We start from the raw sequence: 20,538 nt of genomic DNA, 5'->3' as shown, positions 1-20,538 counted from the left end.
AAAACAGAAATAAGTTAATTGCATATAGGACAAAAAGTATAGATAAATGAGTCATTGAGTTCATGACATTCATCATTCAAAGAAAAACAAAATATCACCTTTTACATCTTGCTAAAGTTTGCCTTCAATGGCAGATAGCTGCCCTGTGTCATTTGTGGGTGAGAAACTGGACTGAAATGACAAATGAAAGCTTCAAGGGCCAGCTTCCAAGACATGCAAGTCCCTTGATTCTCCCCAGAACAGCTTCTTTTTCAGCAAAGATCTCATTACTTCAGAAGTTTCTACCTGAGGGCTCAGAACTTTTAGTATCAATGATATTTTTTCAAGCAGCAAGCCTATTGTCAGCAAGCTTAAGTTCACAATTGGACTCTGTACTCCATGGAAAAATTCTGAGGTGTGCAGATCAACAAGTTGACATTCACAGTACATTACTTCAACTCAGTTAACCATTTTGGCAAGTGGTTAGTCCTCATACAGCCATTGAGAAGCACAGACAATAATTCTTAGACTCTGCCTTCTAAGTCTAAGCTACTGCTTGATTAATGACATCTGAGTTTCACCAGTAAACTAAATTGACATATTTAACAGGGAAGCTATGCAAGGTTGTTTGTCTGTCAGTTGAATTTATTCATACAGGACTTGTGCAAAAATTAAGCTTACCAAAGATGCAACAGATAATTAGCAGCAGGACAACACACCGGCAACCTCCTACCACAGGAGCTCTTCTGGAAAAACTTTACTATTCTCTGCAAGTCTCATCTTGAACAACAGGGAGTAGTAGCAAAATCACAGCATCAGATAATGTTTCAAGACTGCAAGCAGATGCTTTCCTCTGTATTAGCAGGATAAACAGGGCACATTTTCAACCCCTGAACTCATCTACTGAAGTGTACTAATTTTCAAAGTTCTTCCCCTAGAACAACTCAGAATAACTCCCCCAGATTGAGCTACTCAGCTTTCAACCAGACATTTAAATTATCCAAGACAAGAGTTTAACTGCTCCTAATAATTTAATAAACTACAAACAACAGGTAGATAGATGATAGTGTTCATTGGTGATATACTACATTAAGTTTACAATCCTGAAGCCCTGAAAAAAACAGGCAAGGTTTTTATTTCCTTCTTCCTGTGCATAATATTTGGTAAAGAATAGTCATGACGGTCACTTCAATGAGCCTATTTTTCTGCTTGTGGGAGTTGATCGATTACTTTATTACTGCTATTGCTTGGTAAGGCATTTTTTCCCTGAATAGCTATACAATATGGGATATAATTTAATTTCAGGTGAGATTATCAAAATCCAAAGCCTGTAACTCCAGAATAAAGAACAAAACCCCCCATATTTTTCTGGATGAGACAGCATCCAAGTCTACTTTGCAACTGCACAAAGTTGTGCCATGCAATTCCATTTCATTTTCATCTTCTGCAGACAGTACTCAGTCCTTTCACTTGTTTTCCACATGAAAATGGGTTAGGTATAGCTATGAGGTGTTTCAAGAAAAACATCAGACATGACTGCGTGCCTCTGCCCTCATGCCAGCTAAGACAGAGCTGACATCAAAGACTTCAAGAGACATTGATTTCTCCTGCTGGCCAGCCCAAATCTAGCATTAGGAAGTAAAGCAGCAGTAGCACAGAACTAAGCACTGTCCTTAAACCAGTCCTCTCAACCAAGAACAATCTTTGTATCATGTGCAAAAGTGACTCCAGAGCATTGTTCAGTCTCTGCTAGGATGCTTGGCTACACAATGTGAAGGAAATGCAAAGCTCTGAGGGCTTCAGAGAAACTGGTGACTCTTTTGCCTTTAATCCTGTGAATGCAAACTGCCAAGAATGCCCTATGTTTCCATAGTTAACCACGGTCTTGCAAATTCATTTATCTACCTAGCATTTAATAAACCTTAAGGTTTTCATGGCAAGCAACTTCAGCCCAGACAAGCAACGCAATAGGAAGGGGCTGTGCATACCAGTGGCTTCTGACTCACCTACCACCAATGGCCCTCTCACCTTCGACTTGTAAACCTCAGTGCAACCATACTTTATACATCCTTGGAGAGGATTAATTTAATTTTGATTTCCTCTCTCTGTTTGCTTTGGAGGTTTGCAGCTTGAGCAATATATATATATGACTAAAATTTGGCAGCAAGCAGCCTGTAATATGATGTATATCATTTCAGCCTGGCCAGTATACTCAGGAAAACAAGGAGGACAGCCTCACCTCACATTAAGAAAGTGGAAGAGTGGCGTTGGAATAAGGAATGGCAAGACATTTCTGGGAGCTGAACTTAGGAAGGATAGGGTCTGGTATCAACACCCTGTGACTGAGGGAAGACAGTGCCCAGCAAAACAAGCTGTGATCATGACAGACAAGGAGGCAGCAAGCATGCAGGTCTTTAAACCCATGGCCTTTCCATCACCCAACATGTTTCTAGTATATTCTGGCATCTTCCAAAGCTAGCCAGAGCAATGGTAACACCAGGGCCAGCAAACAGGTATTCTTGCCATGGGAAAGCAGACAGGAGTAAAAGGATTTTGTTGGTCTGACTTCATTCTAGAGTGATGCTCAGACATTTAAGAAAATATTAAGTAGATTTCCAACATAAACTTCAGTTAAACATCACAAATCTCAGTCTCAACTTTTATTCCATCAGTTACCCTTCATGAAGTTGAAGGCATATGTAAAATGCTATTCTGTGCATGTAATAGTCTGTTCTACGTAATCTTAACAATCACAGTTCTATGATTATCATATGGAACCAGTAACGTTCTAAGTACAACAGAAAGCAGCTTCTACTGCACTCCAAATGAGCACAAGGACTTTCTTTTTAGCTCATTCATTCTGTTTTTCAAAACTGAAGTGCATTTGCTCAGCTGAATTCAGTGGTACATACCTCCAGCCCTAAGCTCCAACCAGTGCACGAAGGTGGCCATTATTGCCTGGAGCAAAACAACCCAGCCATCCCGAGCCTGACCTTCTTTCAAGGATTGCCCGGCACATAAGGATTCTTAGTGAGTACAATCTCAAAATTATCTGCATCACAAACTATACTGCTTCAATACCATACTAATCTTCTAGCATTCCCAGATTTCCATCCACTCAGAACTGGCAAGGTTCCTTTTATTAGACATCTATATTAGTTTACCAAGATGATGTTGTTTCTTCCGCTAGAAGCTTTCTGTACAAGGACATGAGTGTTGGAAGGCAATGGCCTGTCTGCCTTGATTCTTTTCCCTCTGCTTAGCAGTGTTTTATCCCTACAGAGCAAACCTGAAACCACACCTGTCTTTTTAGTATCATACAGACCACTATCAATGCAGACCAGTATTATTGATAGCAGTTCGTTTCATAGCAATGACGATTTTGGTCCTGAAGTTAAAAGGCACCAACAAACACGCCTCATTTTCACTGTTTTCATCTATTTTCTTTTTGTAGAGGCTTTATGTAATAGTTAATTGTTAGTTTTAGGGAGATTACTTCTTCAATATCTCTTTGACAAAGGAATAATCTTTTGATGAATTATTTCAGTCCAGTAACAACTTCTTAAGAAGATGGGTGCTTTTTTACATCTTGCAAGATCCCCAGTTCCAGTGCAAATAAGTTCTTTTGAGAATAGCTTAAACAGTCAAATACTTAATACCTCTTGATGGGATATATCTGGGAGGTTCAATAACCTCCTAAAATGCTGACTGAACTCTTTCAAAGCTTTGAAGAAGTATGGTCTCTGTTAGGACTTAAAATCAGCAACACTCTTGGATTTCAATGAGAATAAAAGCCTTATTTAATCCAGAGCAATAAGCAACACTTTGGGACTGATACATGAACTATTTTTTATAACCACAGCCACAATCCTAAGGGAAATATCAGTAAGATTCACAGAGTTTATGAGTTATCTTTTGGATTAAGGAAGCCTGTCTGGTTACCAAAGTAACACAATACATCGGTTTTGCTGGCAGCCGCCGAATTTGAGAGATTCACCATGATTACATTTGCTGTTAATGAAACAACCCAGTAGAAGATGCTTGATTCTCTGGCCTGAATTGGCTAACCATTCAGACAAAACACACAGTCTCTGAGAAGGGGCCCAAACCAAACACTTTATCCTTTCAGCAGTATGTGAGCCTGCTAAGTTTACAAGCACAATATATCATACTGAGCAATAGACAGCAGGATACAAAGCTTTGATTGCTCATACTTTTAACTATATCCTTAATTTTTATGACTTCACAGTTAACATGATCTTTTTTCAATTTCTTTCACCTAGTTTTACTGCTTGCAGTTCTCAACTACATTCCTTTTGTTGCCCTTAGGCTAGTATTTTAGTTACTGTTTAGTTATGGTTTCATTCCTCTTCATCCCTAAATAATGCAGAATATTACATATTTAAACATGGCTGCTCTTAGTTAGAGCCCACAAGCATTGAATGGTAACAAGTTTATGGCACATTGTCCTTCTATGCACATATTAGTTCCAAGATAAATGAGGAAAGAGCCTTCTCTCAGAGATATATAAGGAGTTGCTCTAATATTCAATGTTCCAATTTCTACAACATCAGCAGGTGTAAAACTTAAGCAGAATAGAACCACTTCAAGTTCTGAGTCAAAACATGAATGAAGGATAGTAAAGTTACCCTAATAATTTGAGCATTAAAGTATCACCAAAGTCAAGAGGATACCCTGGTGCTTCTCCTTTAGGCATGTGTCCAAATCAGAATTGGAATAACTAATAACAGAAAGGAGGATATGAGATAAATTACATCAGTTTTGAGTCTTTTTTTTTCAGTTCAGATCAGTATTTATCTGCTATCTATCTTGAAATGGGCATCTATGGATAATCATGACAGTTTCTCATGACATCAGAAGCCTCCCAGTCTTCTGCCTATGAACAATACTTCTTAGAAGATTTATCATCACAGTGACACAGAAAACAGTAGGTGGGAGAGAGCTTTTCCTGTGTGTTTTAGGTTCATTTCTGGTTTTGAGCCATACAGAAATACACATTCTAAACAGAAGCCATTTACCTAATTAAAAGTATATGAAAGCATTAACACATCAGGCTGGGAAGAAACCAATTCTTCATCCCAAAGAGCTATTTAACATGATTGGTAAAATCTGAATGCAGTGACTGAACAGTAGTGCTGCTGTTTTGATTCAAATGCAGTTTCAATGGGGGGTGACATTCTTAGCATAGTGTAGCAAAATACTCAGATTTCATTAAATGCTTCCTTAATTAGACATAGACAGAAGTCATCTTTACTAAATACTGACAGATACAAGCAGATCCATCATTCCTCCAATGCCACACCAACAGAAAGAAAAACAAGTGTTCCTCAAGATTTTTTTCCACAACAAAATATATTTGGCAAGTAACCTGACAAATTAACAGCACAAATTGACACTTACTGCTGTCAGTCCTTTTCACTGGAAGTGACCAAAGCAGATTCAGAACATCGGGAATTTTAGTCAGCTCCAGAATAACCTCCCATTAAAACCAGATACATCAGCTTCTTGATAGGTTTCACATGCTAAACATTGAAAAAGCCTTCCAAATGCAAACGCAAGGCTGAGCAGAAAATGTGTAGTACAGCTGAATCTGAGGTACAAGGGCATGAAAAGAAATCTGAGAAAGTTCAGAGAAATATACTCACAGCTAAAATAAGATTGGGCTATAATTTTACATCAGGTTACAAAAAGTAACTCAAACCTTGTTTCAAAAGCAAAAGCAAAGTGAAAGAGTCAAGGAGCATGATGATTTTAGAAAACAGAGTTCAAGGTAGTGGTTTATCTCAGTGCACATTAAAGAGGGACCAAGTAAACAGTCTCCCAAGCCAGAGCCCACTGAAGACAGTACAATTATTATTTTATCATTTGAACCACATTTGTTCCTGTTCTTTAAGGAAAATTACTACAAAAGTCCCTCCTTGTGCGAGGTAAACAACTGCTCTGCATAGTGCAGTTTCTGAGGTTTCAGGTGTCACATCTCACTGCTCAAATCGTAGGTGAAGAAGGCTTGCCTGTCAGAGCTTACAAATGTTTATATTGACAAGGGGTTGTGATGGAAAGGTTTAAGAAAAAAATATTTGTAAATATCTATATGAGCATATAAATATCTTCAGATTAATCAAATTACAAAATTCACAGCTAGGAAAAAGAGGTTTTTCCTACTACGCACATCTTTGAGATCTCTTGATGTGAGCATTTGTCCTTCAGAGATTCTCACCTAGTGCTATTTACCTGTAATGAACAAGTAAAAGATTTCCCACAAACATTGAATACCTGATAGTGCTCTAAAATTTCACTCTCTTGGATATACAAGATGGAAATGGACTTGACAGAGCCCTGGCACAGGCTGCCCAAGGAGGGTGTGGAGGCTCCTTCTCTGGAGGTTTCCAAAGTGCTCCTGGACATGTTCCTGTGTGACCTGATGTACGTGAACCTGCTTTGGCAGGGGGGTTGGACTAGATGATCTCTAAAGGTCCCTTCCAACCCTTACCATTCTATGATTCTATGAATCATGTAAGGAAAAACAAAAGCACCACAGATTAGATTAGGTACCGGCACAAACTGAAACATCATTATCATGACCAATAATTTACAATGGAGATTCATGATATAACCAAGTCATTGCAAGCAGCACAACAGGTTACAGTCATCCAGTAAAGCCATCAGGCCTCTTTCTGCTCATGCATTTACATGTGAGGTAGCATAAACACATATGGGGAGGTTACATACCTACAAAAAGTCTCAGTACTTTACCTTGTTGTAGGGTAACTCAAACTAGCTGATGAAATTGACTGCCAAACCTTAGAATGCATCTCTAAAGAAATGCTGCCCATTTTCTCAAGAGCCTGTTCACACACAAAAGGCCAAAGTAGGTGAGTAGAAATCTCCTAGCTCAGAACAGCTGATAGGCTACTATTGACATGTGTCTTTTATTTAAATCATTAAAACAGCAATTATACTTTGAAGTTCAAGAGATACAAACTCCCAATCCATCACCACAGTTTAAGATGAAAACCAGCCTTAAATGTGAAAGAAAATACTGCAATGGACAGTTGCTGAACACGCACCAGACCACAAGTTGTATGTTCAAGTGTGGCTGATTAAGGCTAGAGAAATATATTGATGACTCATCACCAGATTTTACTCATGCCTATAAATTCTGCTTATGCATCTAGTCTATTGTAACTGTCCAGACTAATGATGATCCAGCAGTCAGGATTAACAAGAACACACAAATTACCATTACCCATTCTTGAACTGCTATTCTCATCAGCCAATCTTAGTATATACATCTCAAGAGAAACAAGGAGATGCCAAGCTTCAGTAACTTGAGCAAAACACAGTAGCAGGCACTATGGTACAATAGCCAGAAGAGAAGTACAGAATGAGTCAGCAGATATTTCTGAAGCAGCCTGCTAGTTCTGGAACTGTTGGCAATATCAGTCTTAAAAATTATACAGTTATTTGACAGGTTGACGTAAAAAGATTAGATACAGGAAAATAAGGCAGGATCTTTTGTGCAATAAATTGAAACTAACAGCATCTTAACAGGGATTGTCAAGTTCAAGGCAAAAAACTGATGTTCCAATTTAATTCTAGTGCTTAATTGAAATAATGAAAAAATGTAGAGGAATTTGCTAGTGTCAGTTCATAAATTCTGGGAAAAGGATAAGCCCAACATATTTAAATATGCATTATCAGGTTGTATATATTCTTCAAGCAGTCTTAGGGGACAGGTCTAGCATTCAAGAAAGATGGGCTTTAGACTAGCAAATCATCTAGCAGTCATCAGATACTTGAAGATGACTCTTCAAGTCATCTTCACTTTTCAAAGAAGGAAACCATTTCAAATAGCTAGTATAGGCAATAACAGACAAAGAACAATTTAGTGTCAGAATCTCCCTGTGATAACAGCATTTAAGTAGTTTGGTACAGCATTTTGCAAAAAGAATTACATTTAGTATCTTGGATTCCTTGAAATCAGATTTACAGGTAATTGAATAAACCGTAATCACTCCTACCAAGCATCAGACCTTACTTTGGAAAAGCCAGTGCCAGGTTTTTAAATTGGAATCATTTCTCTTCAACTGTACTGTAAGCATATTTGCTCTGGTAGGTCTCACATTTCAGGCAGCACATCAAGTAAGACTGCAGTTTTATGTACCTTTCCAATTTGTTCCCAGTATTGTTTGGGCAAGTTTTAAACATTTGGCTATAGCATTTCAGTACAAATTAGCCAGAATAACGTAAGGTTTCAATTTGCAGCTTCAACCTTGCCAACGTCCCAACTACTTTTGCCTTGTATTTGAACTTTGATTTAAATGCTGATTGCAGTGGTATTGTTATAATTAGCAGAACAGCTTTGCAGGAACACTGCCTATTTGTTGGCAAAGGCATAACAACATGTGGTTAACACAAAAAAATCAGTGCCTAAGAACAGCCTCCATCCTACTCTGTATCTCCACATACTGCTTGAGGTGACTATATTTGCATATGCCTTCAGAAAAGTTGGTTAAAGGAATTTAAATAGTGAGCTCTGTGTATTCTGCCCATGAGTTTATAGTTTGGGATTTATTAACTGTCGATGCCCCCCATCCCCTTCTTGTTTTTCCCCATTTTTTTGGCTTCAAATGATTCTGTTTGGGCACATTTGATAAGGTAATGTTTCACTCTTCTGAAAAACTCCACGGCTACAAAAGTAACACAAAACCATAGGAAACTTACCTGGTCTCCAGTTTCACTACCAACTCCAAACAGCCACAGCCCACTCAAAGCCAACTGAATCTCAGCCCATTTCCAAGTAAGCAAGGGCAAATTCAGTCATTCATCTCCAATTCAGACATGGTTTTTTTCTGATGCACAGAAAGTCTGCTTAGACAGTACTTTCTAACAGTACAACCAAGAGCCCAAATTCTCAGTAAGAGATGCTATAAACACAGGAGGGCAGAGGTAAACGGGAACTGCCATCAAAAGAAGCAAGAAATATACATATGTTTGCATGTGTCTAGAAAGACCATACATAGATTTTCAATACCAATACTGGGTTAGTAAGCTTCCTATGTTAAAGAGAAAATGAAAAGAAAGATATTAAAGTGGAAAAATATTTAACAGGTATCAGATGTAAGACAGGATTAAGAGCTCTTTTTGTCAAAAGTATCATCAAGACAAACTGGGTGAAATTTTTCAGCAAGTTTTTTGCCACACTTAATTAACTCAATGGCCTGAAAGAATACACAAACCACTCAAAACCTTCAACAGAACTCCAGTATAATTAAGGGAGTGGAGCATCTCCCTTCTGATGAAAGGCTGAGGGACCTGGGGCTCTTTCTCTTGGAGAAGAAGAAAGTGAGAGGTAATCTCATTTATGTTTACAAATACATAAAAGGGTGGGTGTCAGGAGGATGGAGCCAGGATCTTCTCAATTATGTCTAATATTAGGACAAGGGCAACAGGTACACTCTGGAACAGAAGAGGTTCTAAAGAAACACAAGGAAAAGCTTCATCATTGTGAGGGAGCACCGGAATAGGTTGCTCAGTTGGGTTGTGGAGTCTCCTTCTCTGGGGACACTCAAAACCCACCTGGATGAGTTCCTTTGTGACTTACTCTACCTGGCCCTGCTCTGGCAGAGGAATTAGACTAGATGATCTCTTGAGATCTCTTCCAACCCTTAAGATTCTGTGATTCTGTGACAGTAAACCTATACTTACCTATCTTATGTGAACCATGATACACAGAATAGTTTTTATTTGCAAATTGTTTCTCTGAGATCTTTTCCTCATTTGGAAATAAGACCAGCACTACACTCACCTGAATCAGTCCGAGCTGATTCTCTATCAGGAATCATTTTCAATACCAAAAGCATAGGACACAATTTCATCTTTCCAAATCCTTCCTAGTGTTCATCATTGTGCAAAACACACGGACCTCTCCTCTTAAATTCATTGAATAAACTAAGAATTACTCAGAGAGCCAATAAACATCCAGTCTTTTCAAATAATGTGATTATTAAGCCAAGAGAAATTAACAGAATGACATCCTCCTTGAAAATATCCTATAATATGTACTTTGTTCCCTCACTCGTGAGGTCGAAGACACACAACAACTTTCATGTTCAAAAAACATCACTTAATGTTCCTATATAGAGCAGTGATAAATGGTTTCTGATTAAAAACCTCAAATTTCTCTAGAAAAGAAACATTCCTATATAGATAACCAAGATATCTGTACTCCTGAGTGTGAAAGCCAGGGACCAAACTGTCTATTATTCTAAGAAATAGAAAATAAGAGTGCAAAATGACTGTCTGGAGAGATATCACATATTGATGCCTTTCCATAGTCCATAAAAAATCATTCAAAAGTGCATTCTTCCATTATTCACTGTGGTCTTCTAAAATGACTTTGTCAAAGTAAGAATGGTATGGCTGAACACTCTTGATTGCTGCTTTCCTCAATTTGATATTAATTACATATTAATTCACTTGCAACTTGCAGAAGAAAGCAATGCAATAGTAGTAGTCAAAAATACCAGTGGTTTTGAAAGTCACTTGGAAGTTATTTTATTAAGAAATGATTAGAAGAGTACAGCAAGAAAAGACTTGTGCTATTACTAGATGAATAGAGGCTAACTTCTCTTTGAAAAGCTTAGCCAGCTCTGCCTTTTTTTCTTTTCCCTATAAAAATGGACATAAATCTAGTTTCAGTTATTTGAGTAGCTGGTATTTCTATCATAAAAGAAAAATTGAGTGAATACCTGTACTTCTATATGCAGGATGGTAGAAGCCCTCCTGAAAGCTCCTAAATTCAAACTTGGCCACCAGCTGTAACATTTAACCAGGTTTTTTTTTCAGTTTAGGGCTTTTTTTTTTTGGTGGGGTGGGGGTTTGGTTTTTTGGGGAGTTGGGAAGGGTGTTCTTTGCTTGTTTTTTGCCTGGGTTTTGGTGGGTTTGTTGGTTTTGTTATGTTTGATTTGGAGTGGCTTTGGTTATTTAGTGTTTGTTTTTTTGTTCCCCTAGAACTTCAGCAGGATGAAGAGTGGTATTGAGGGAAGGCTAATTCCTCATTCTCAGCCAACCCTTTCTATGGAACTTACCACATGCCAAGGGAAGATGACCAATAGCAGGCATTCCATAGCATGGATCAGCACTCAGTAATGTACCATCCACTTTGAGAAGCCTCAGTGGAAGGGATCTAACATAGAAGGATGCTGAAGACCACAACATCACAGCCTGATGAACCTTAGACATGTACCATCTTGTATACAGTAGCACTGTTACGTGAGTAAAGAATTACATATTTGCAAAATGCTACATTTCATAGTTGCCCCCAAAGATGATTTAATAGAGGGAAAGGCTCTTAATTAACATAATTGTTCCAGCCAGACTATATGGCCTGCTTCTCCCAGAATCACAGAATTGTTTAGGTTGGAAAAGACCTTTAAGATCATCAAATCCAAGCACTAACCTAACACTACCAAGTCCATCAGAATCACTAAAAACCCCAAATAAAACAGAAAGCAGGATCCAACTATGAGACTTTTCCAGTACACACCTAAATATCTCTTATGTTGAGAAGTATACAAACAGGTACTGCCAAAACAAAAGTATTTGATCTTGATGCTAAACATAAACGTTGGCATGCTAATGGGTGAAAAGCTCTGTTCTCTTAATTCACCTGTTTTCCAAAGATGGTCTTTTTTTAACTATATTTAAGGTATATGAACATTATATGAAGAAGATAGACTCTAGAACTCTCACAGTACTGCAGAAGGAAAATCAAAGTTAAATACTTTTTGAAGGTTCCTAAAAGTCGATATCACTAAAAGCAGATATTACTTTAACTTCTGCAGGATACAGCAGCTGACTTCACTGTATTTCCACAAAATTCAAACTATAAAGATTTAATAGTATATATTCAGAGGTATTTCATCACCACGCTTCTCTGCTAAAACAGTATTTTGCTTCCAGCCTAATCCTTCAATTTGATTTTATAGAAACTGAGAAATAAATTAGAACTCATACATGGAGCTTATACACAAGTTCTCAATTTGAAGCTGCCTCTGGATTACCACTTAACAGACACAGATGTGAAGTGCAAACAGTATTGATTTTTTTTATTTGAAAGACAGTCGAGTTAATATGAATCATAGAATTGTAAAATCACAGAATGGTAGGGTTGGAAGGGATCTTTAGAGATCATCTAGTCCAAACCCCCTGCAGAAGCAAGTCCACCTAGATCAGGTTGCACAGGAATGCATCCAGGCAGGTTATGAAAACCTCCAGAGAAGGAGAATCCACACCCTCCCTGGGTAGTTTCTTCCAGTGCTCCATCACTCTTACAGGAAAGTAGTTTTTCGTCATGTTTAAGTGCAACTTTTTGTGTTCCAGATTTTGCCCATTACCCCTTGTCCTAGCAGTGAATACAACAGAAAACAAGGGATGTCCCAACCTCTTGACATCCACCATTTGGATATTTGTAAATATTAATGAGATCCACCCCCACCTCAGTCTCCTCTTCTCCAGACTAAACAGCCCCAGTTCCCACAGTCTTTACTCATAAGGAAGATGTTCCAGTCCCCTGATCATCTTGGTGGCCCTGCGCTGGACTCTCTCCAGCACTTCCCTGTCTCTCGAGCTGGGGAGCCCAGAACTGGACACAGGACACCAGATGAGGTCTCACCAGGGCAGAATAGAGGGGGAGAAGAATCTTCCTCAGGCTGCTGACCACGCTCTTCTTGATGCATCCCAGGATGTCACTGGCCTTCTTGGCCACAAGGGCACATGGTTAGTTTATTGTCAATCAGCACTCCTGCACATTGCTGGCTCATGGTTAGTTTATTGTCAATCAGCACTCTCAGGTCTCTCTCTGCAGAGCTGCTCTCCAGCAGGTCAATCCCCAGCCTGTGCTGGTGCATGGGGTTGTTCCTCCCCAGGTGCAGGCCTCCATGAAGCATCCACCATGTACATATCATTCCACAGTCTACAGGTAAGTGTTAGGAGAAAGCTCCCTCTGATCAAGGTAAGCCCATACAAAAACTTTCAGTCTCATCTTCCAAATCAAGTTTTAGACAATAATATTCCAGCTGTGACTGTGTATAGCAAATTGCATTTAAATGGCCCACAAAAATCCATTTAGTCTTTCACTTGCCAGAAGAGCAATGGGGGGTAGCAAAAACTCATGTGTTCTCAAGTTTCGAACTGTAATTGATTGATGGGGTAAAGAATTGCAGACAATGTCTGAGACTGGAAAAGTAGTAAAAGACAGTGTATATTCAAAGCTAAAGAAAACTGTATCCTCAGAAGGGGAGACAGTGCAGAGGCATCAGTGTACAAGTACTCTCACAGTCTACTGTGCTTCCTTTTGAGCCATGCTGTAGCCAAACAAACAGTCCCTACAGCATACTCTGATTCACAGAGAGGATCAGACATCTGTTTTTTTGCCAGCTGTCCTTCACTGAAGTATAGAAAGTGAAAAACCACAATGAGAGAGACTAGACTTCAGCTTCTGCATTAGTAAAGTCTCACCTTTACATCTCTCAAGTGCATCACTGGTACCTCAAGTTTGAATTTAGGAAGTTGTGTGGTCAGTTGCTTACTGTCTGCATTCCTCTACACAACAGAAACAGGGTTACGTCTCCAATGCATTGCTGAGTGAGGCTGTTTTGGCTAAGGATACTAACACATACTAGCTGTTCTTCACTAGTAGAGAATGTGCAGTTCACCCAGGCATATTTAATAGTATGAGAAGCATTTTGGCTCTTTGGAAGCATTAAAAACCCCCTTCACAACTCTACAGAGGCTCATAATCCACCATGTGAGGGAGGGTACCATATTTTGGCCATAACTGTATCTCTCATTCCCATCAAAAGATGTAACTGATGTTGCCTTAACAGTATATCTGCAACTGGGACGTCACATAAGCCATTTCAAGCAGCTCACTACACACTTCTCACACCTGTCCTATAGAGACACATCACAGCACTGAAACTTGACAACTATCAAGGTTGCAGTAGACAATAGGCAAGACGAAGAGCGGAGTTCATTTGATTCTTCAAACTGATGGCAAGGTGACACCTGTTGTCACTTACTGAGGTGGTTTGCTCTTTCAAGCGAGAGTACTTCTTGCCACCTTTCTGCAAGCCTTGGGAATCTATATCTGCTTAAGAAATACTTTACATGACTGCTTCTCTGCTGTACAGTACCACAGAGCTTGGGTGAATCAGTCCTACAGGTTTCCTTTCTAGTTGTTTCAAGGCATTTCATTGATTCAGCTTCAAGCGTTGTATCAACTGTTTGCCAGAAAGAGAAGAGAAGATTTGCAGTGCAGAACTGGAAAGAATTAGGTTTGCAAAGCTGGAAAACGGGAGCCTAAAGGCCTTCAAGCCTCAAACACAAATTCTACCTGCTTCATGGAGATAGGCACCAAGGAATGCCCTTGCCAACAGAAATTCAAGGGATGCAAAGAATCTGTCTGCAGTGTTGCATGCCAACAAAGGTGAAGAGGAGTTCACCTGCAATGTTTCATAGTCCTTTCAACTCCATACCTAGGGCACAGATATCTCACCACACACACCACGTGGCTCATTCACAGGACAGCACACAGTGCTATGAATTTACAACACAGCCCTAAAGCAAGAGACAGAATTAGAGGGTTCTGTCCATGTGACAAACCAGTCTCACGGTAAAGAGCAAGACACATTTACTGATCTCTGCGGTGGGCAGGTACTACTGTATCATGGCAAGCCAATACTAGAGCATGGAGTGCTCTAAAGGTAAATTTAACTAACAGTTATAAAATGTTATGTAAACACCCCAATGAAAAGACATAACTGCCACTGCTTGTACAACATCTAACACAACCAGGCTCTGTTCTTAGCTGGTCCCTAGGTACTACTCTAACTAAACAGTATAAAAGAATTCAGTCTGGTAAGCACAGAACCCCACTCGTCTTGCAGGAGGTATGAATCTGTTTAGCTGAATCCCCCCAGTCTACTGTGCATGGGGAAAAAGAGGCAACATGAGTAAAAATTCCAGACACACACTGGTTGATAAATGTGCTTTCCAGTAACAGCACTGGTTTCAACAATCCCTGTTTCTCCCCCAACTCCACTTCCATGTCTCTGCTCTCACTTGTTCTTGTGGGACTCTTATACTCCCTAGTTACAACGTTCAAAATATCTGCCAGATTACACAGCAATCCACTTTAAGGCAATTTATACTAAATCGAGGCACATTAGTAACTTCTCAGCAGAAAATTTTGGTTGGAAAGTAGTAGTAGCACAGGCTGAGGAAGAGACTACTTCTGCTGTTGCCAAAGTGTATGTCAAATCACACCCCTCTAGGGCATAGAAAAAACTAGGCTCACATCTGAAACTGCCTCCAAGTATAGAATACACAACTTTACTGCTCTGAACTCTTTCTGAATTTGCATGAAAACTCAAAACCATCTTTACTACAGCATCTGCTGGCCTGCATTTAAACCTCTCTAATGAATTAGCTCCAAACCAGTGGTGGAGATTTCAGAGTGAATGTTGATATTTACCGGCTCTACAGTGGGCTACATTAAAAGCATAAATCTTAGAGATTAGTAAAGGATTATTTTGCATTATCTGATTTGAAAAAAAGGAGAAAAAACCCCATGCTTTACTGACTAAAGTAAAACAGAAATTTAAACAATTGTTCAGTACTGACTTCAGAGTTTCCATTATTCCTTTGTGGTTTCTTTCCTTTTTTTCCTCCTGGCTGTCATACAGAGAAGTTAAAATGCTTTTATATATTTCCTAAACTTATCTCTTTTTGTTGACAATTCGCTTCCTTCAGGTACCTCCAAACTTTTGAATTTAATGCTTAGAGAAACATGAAGTCTACTATTCCACTAAACTTTATCAACCACTTATTCATTTATTGTTAAATTTATTGGTCAGACTCAAAAGCAGAGATCCTAAATGAGAATCTCTCATGATTCACAGGTGCCAGATCTTCATTCTTGATATGAGATTAGGCATACCTAACAATAAACTCTTGTGATTTATATGGTCATTTATTACTTATATGACCTACTTTTACTGGACAGATTCTACAGACTTGCTAAACTAGAACTATTCAAAGGCTATGATTTCTTTTAACTATAAGAAATAAAGCCAGACTGAAAGCAATCAGAGTTTATATAATGACAGGAGTGTAAGAAATCATAATTATTATTTGATAAATACTGAGTACAACCAACAACTTATGACAGAGCTGAGCAGAAATTGTAGTTAAGGTACATAAATTTCTCATTAAAAAAATACTTTCAGCTTACATCATTAAACTTGCATATTGAATAATTTCCTCTTAGCCTTCAAAGACACTCTCAGAAAAACTATGGCCAATATACTTTCATTTAACAGAGCACACCTATTTACATATAAGGAGGCAGCAGGAAAGGATCAGCATTTCTCTATTCACAGGCCAGTTAGCACAGACCTGTATTAATACTGACACATAAGACATCTCCTTCCCCTAGACACTAAAAATCTAGACCTGGATGATCACATACTCCAGTAACTGTTGGTAAGAGATGTCAATTTAGTTAAATTCTTGTCAGGTCTAAGTCCACAGCTACACTTTTGAACACTTGGCACAAACAACTCACATTTTCATGGTGTTTCTAGAACAAAAGTGAGAGGCTGAGACCCAACCTAGAACTTATGCCAAAAAGCTGCCATTAAAGTATATTCTTCAGAAACAAGTTCAAAATTCCATCACATCAAATCTTAGGTAGAAAAGCCTTTGCTGAAAAAGTAACATGCAAAATGACGCAAAACTCTACATTTTTGTTCTGCAAAAGTATCTAAGATCCTTTGTCACAAATTTAAACTAGAAACTCCAGGTAGGAGTGGAAGTTGTATGCAGAAAGAACAACTGGTTTTTAATTTCTAATATGCTGATGTACTGTACACAGAAGGAACGAGGAGGAGGGGTTCCTTTTCTCAAAATTGCTAGGATTATGCTGGGGGGCCTGACCTGAGTAATGAGTACCAGCTGCCTACCTTCACTGGTAGCCGCATTCTTCTGGGCTTTGGTGGGAGTGTGATCTGTACTTGAACTCACGTCGGATGAGATGCTTGAGCTGCCTTTGCCTGCAAAGAGAGACAGAGGTGGGAGGGAGAGACAACAAACATGATTATCAACAGTGAAATAGAAAGACCTTCCATATCAAAACCTGGAAGAATTCCAGGAAGCTTTAAACTAATTTTAAAGCAGTTGATGTTCATTTTGTACACATTGGGGTAAGAGTTAACTGCATTATAACTTATAGCATGTGAATCTTTACATGTGTTAAGGCTGCAAACAGGCTCACGTGTCACAAGGACTCATTACACATTTGCTAAGCTCCACTGTAAAGGGAAAGTTTGTGATTAACAACATCAGGAGAGCTTTCATGATCAATTTTGTCATTCAAACACCTCTTAAAGAGACTGAAACAAATGAACATTGACCCTCACCAGTATAAATTCAAATATGTTAAATCAGTTTAGATTTCTGGTTTATGAGTTCACATCATTTGTTCAAGTCACTTGGTTGCATGAAAGTGAAAGTGAGGTGTTTGCTGTTTCCTCTGACATCTTGCTCATTGCTTGATGCAATCTGCTAATTTAAAACCAACTTCCACAGTTGCTGCTCTTCACCTTTCATTTTGTAACTATAAATGAGAAACACTGAATGTTTCTTCTCTTATTTTCTCTGTCAAGACTTCTTCCTTCATTCCCTACATTAATGCCCTCAGACATATATGGGGGATGTCAAATCAGATGTAAGTTAGCAACACAAGAAACTCAAATGCAAAGAAAAAATTAACTGAGATAGTTACCACAGAAGAGCACAGGGAGCTAAAAGAAAGCTGCCTTTTTGTTTACCTATGAGAATCTAAGAATGAGTCACTTCTGTTTCCCTTTGCTTTTACTCCACTCAACGTCAGTAACTACTAACTGGCAACAGCAACTACTAGCCAGGAAATACATTCTGCTCCGCAGTAGGAACCACATCAACCACCCAGATCAGCACCACGCAAGACAATTCTAAGGAGAGGTAAGGTAATGGATACTGTTACATTTTAAGACGTTATCTATCCCCCAAACCACTGCTTCAGTGAAGCCTTTAAGAGCTACATTAGGTTTTGGACCAAAATGAGGCTGTATGCAAAAAGCTAGCTGACACCATCTTTCTGTCACATGAGTAAACCTATAATCACAGGAATGTTAGCAAGAGACTTTTCTGATCTGTTATTTCAATCAAGCATTCCTTGGGGTCCTGGGTTACAGTATGCCTGGTTTTCATAACATTTAGATGTAAGGAGGAGGTCTGCTTTTTAAAGGTGCCACAACAGAACAAGGATTTAAGTTTTAATGGGAAACGACTGGAGAATGTGCAAACGTAGGTTGCTTCACAACCAAGGTACTGCCACTTAATCCGTCAGCCAGCCCTAGAGAATCATTCTCCACATAAAGTTGCTGAAGTTAACATGCTTAGATTTGAGAGATGATTGTGGAGCGAAAGGATATTAAAAAGGGCAGAAGGAAGTAAAAAAAAAAATAATAAAAATGGCTGAGGTGAAAAGGAAGAAAAAAAAAAAGGTCTGTTTTCAGTGATTCACTAACTGCTTTTTACATTCCTTTCAGAAGTCAAGCAAACCCAAGAAGCAGCGCCTCTCAAATATCACTTTAATTACACTCAAGCTGTGACACGAGTTGGAATAATGGACTGTGGTCATTATAGACCAAAATAGCTCTCCAGTTAAGGCAACTAGGGTTGTGGTAGACCAAAGGTAGATGAGAAAAGAGAAGGATAAATGTAAAATGCTTTTTCCCAGGAAGGGGATCAGAGAACTTAAATACCTTCAACAGCTGATAATAAAATCATTAATGATATAAAAGATGTTTATCATAGAATGGTAGGGTTGGAAGGGACCTTTAGAGATCATCTAGTCCAATCCCGCTGCAGAAGCAGGGTCACCTAGATCAGGTTGCTTGGGAACGTGTCCAGGCGGGTCTTGAGGACCTCAAAGGAAGGAGCCTCCACAACCCCTCTGGGCAGCCTGTGCCAGGGCTCCCTCACCTCCACAGTGAAATAGTTTTTTCATATATTTAAATGGAACTTTTTGTGTTCCAGCTTCATCCCATTACCCCTTGTCCTGTTGCTAGCTACTATAGAAAAAAAGGGATGTCCCAACCTCCTGACACCCACCATTGAGATATTTGTAAATGTTCATAAGATCTCCCCTCAGTCTCCTCTTTTCTACACTAAACAGCCCCAGTTCCTGCAGCCTTTCCTCATATGAAAGATGTTCTGTTTAGATGGTATTGCCATTATCAACAACTCCTCATGTACGAAGCACTGCAGAGGCAGAAAAGCTTCCAAGGAGTATCAGCACAGATTAATAGAAAGAAAAAAGCAAGAAAAAGAAATTTTAAAAAGAGAGATTGATTGTAACAAATCATTTCCTCAAAGCAGATAAATAGGATTTCCTCTAAAAAAAAAAAAAACCCACAAAACCCAAACCACTTTTTCCAGGAAAAGGAAGTCAGTGATATCAAAAAACAACAGAGTTGCTAACTGGTCATCAGTAACATAGGCTGTTATCACAAAGTGAATGCTTCCTGCAGTTACATGCCTCCTCCATTAACATCAATAGTATTTCTATTTACACTGTATACAAGCCAGACTCCAAGAGCACAACAGAAATGTTTTTACCCACCACAGGCTCCTGGTTGCCAATATATCCAATAGCAACACATTAGTTACAATTGCACACCTCTGTGGAAACCGTGACAAGCCAGACAGAAGTCTAGATATTTACCATTCAAAACTACCTGAACTCTAGAACTCCTGAGAAGTTAAAGTAGAATTTAAGAACAAGGAATCTATAGTGGTTACTGCTTTGGTTGGATACCAGTTCTTCCTGCAATTATACTTTTAATATTTTATGACACTGTTAGTCTTCGGTTGGTGTATACAGCCTCAAAGCAAGCTCTTTCCTCACCTTCTGCTCTGAATCTCTCCATTCAGGTAAGCAGGAGAAACTTTCTAGTAAGTTTTCAGTGTCTTAAAAAAACCTAGCAGACACTATATCAATTCTTTTACTGTGAATCAAATCCATTCACTTCTAATAGGGTAGATCTGGCTACTGCAGATTAACATGAAGGATTAAGTATTCTCTACACAACTTGGGTGTGATAGTGGGTGAGAGAGCACCTCCAACAAATTCCCAGATGGTACAAAACATGGAGGAATGGTTGATACACCAAGAAGTTGCAGCCATTCAGGGAGACCTTATCAGGGTGAGAAAAATGGGCTGGCAAGAACCTCAGGAAGTTAGTTCAACAGAAGGAAATGCCAAGTCCTACAGCTGGGGAGGAACAACCTCATGTACCAGTGTATACTGAGGACCGATCAGCTCGAAAGTGTTCTGACAGAGAAAGACCTGGCAATCCAGGTGGACGCTAAGTTGAACATGAGCCACTGATGGGAACTTGTGGCAAGGAAGGCTAACAGCACCATGGG

General features: G+C 39.1%; 1 protein-coding gene across 2 annotated transcripts in view; it reads right to left on the bottom strand.

Annotated features, from left to right (window-relative positions):
• The window catches only part of FBXL7 (F-box and leucine rich repeat protein 7), a 176,949-nt gene that overhangs the window by 116,985 nt on the left and 39,426 nt on the right, over positions 1–20,538 (bottom strand). For both annotated transcript variants that reach the window (XR_009818628.1, XM_061995137.1), the window contains exon 2: positions 17,028–17,117. Coding sequence is in view for 1 of the 2 variants with exons in the window: in XM_061995137.1 (XP_061851121.1) it covers positions 17,028–17,117 (90 nt within the window). In the remaining variant the exon portion in view is untranslated. The remainder of the gene's footprint in view (positions 1–17,027; positions 17,118–20,538) is intronic.

The sequence above is a fragment of the Colius striatus genome, chromosome 4 (assembly GCF_028858725.1).
Source record: "Colius striatus isolate bColStr4 chromosome 4, bColStr4.1.hap1, whole genome shotgun sequence".
Lineage (NCBI taxonomy): Eukaryota > Metazoa > Chordata > Aves > Coliiformes > Coliidae > Colius > Colius striatus.
This window is presented reverse-complemented; position numbering and strand designations above follow the sequence as displayed.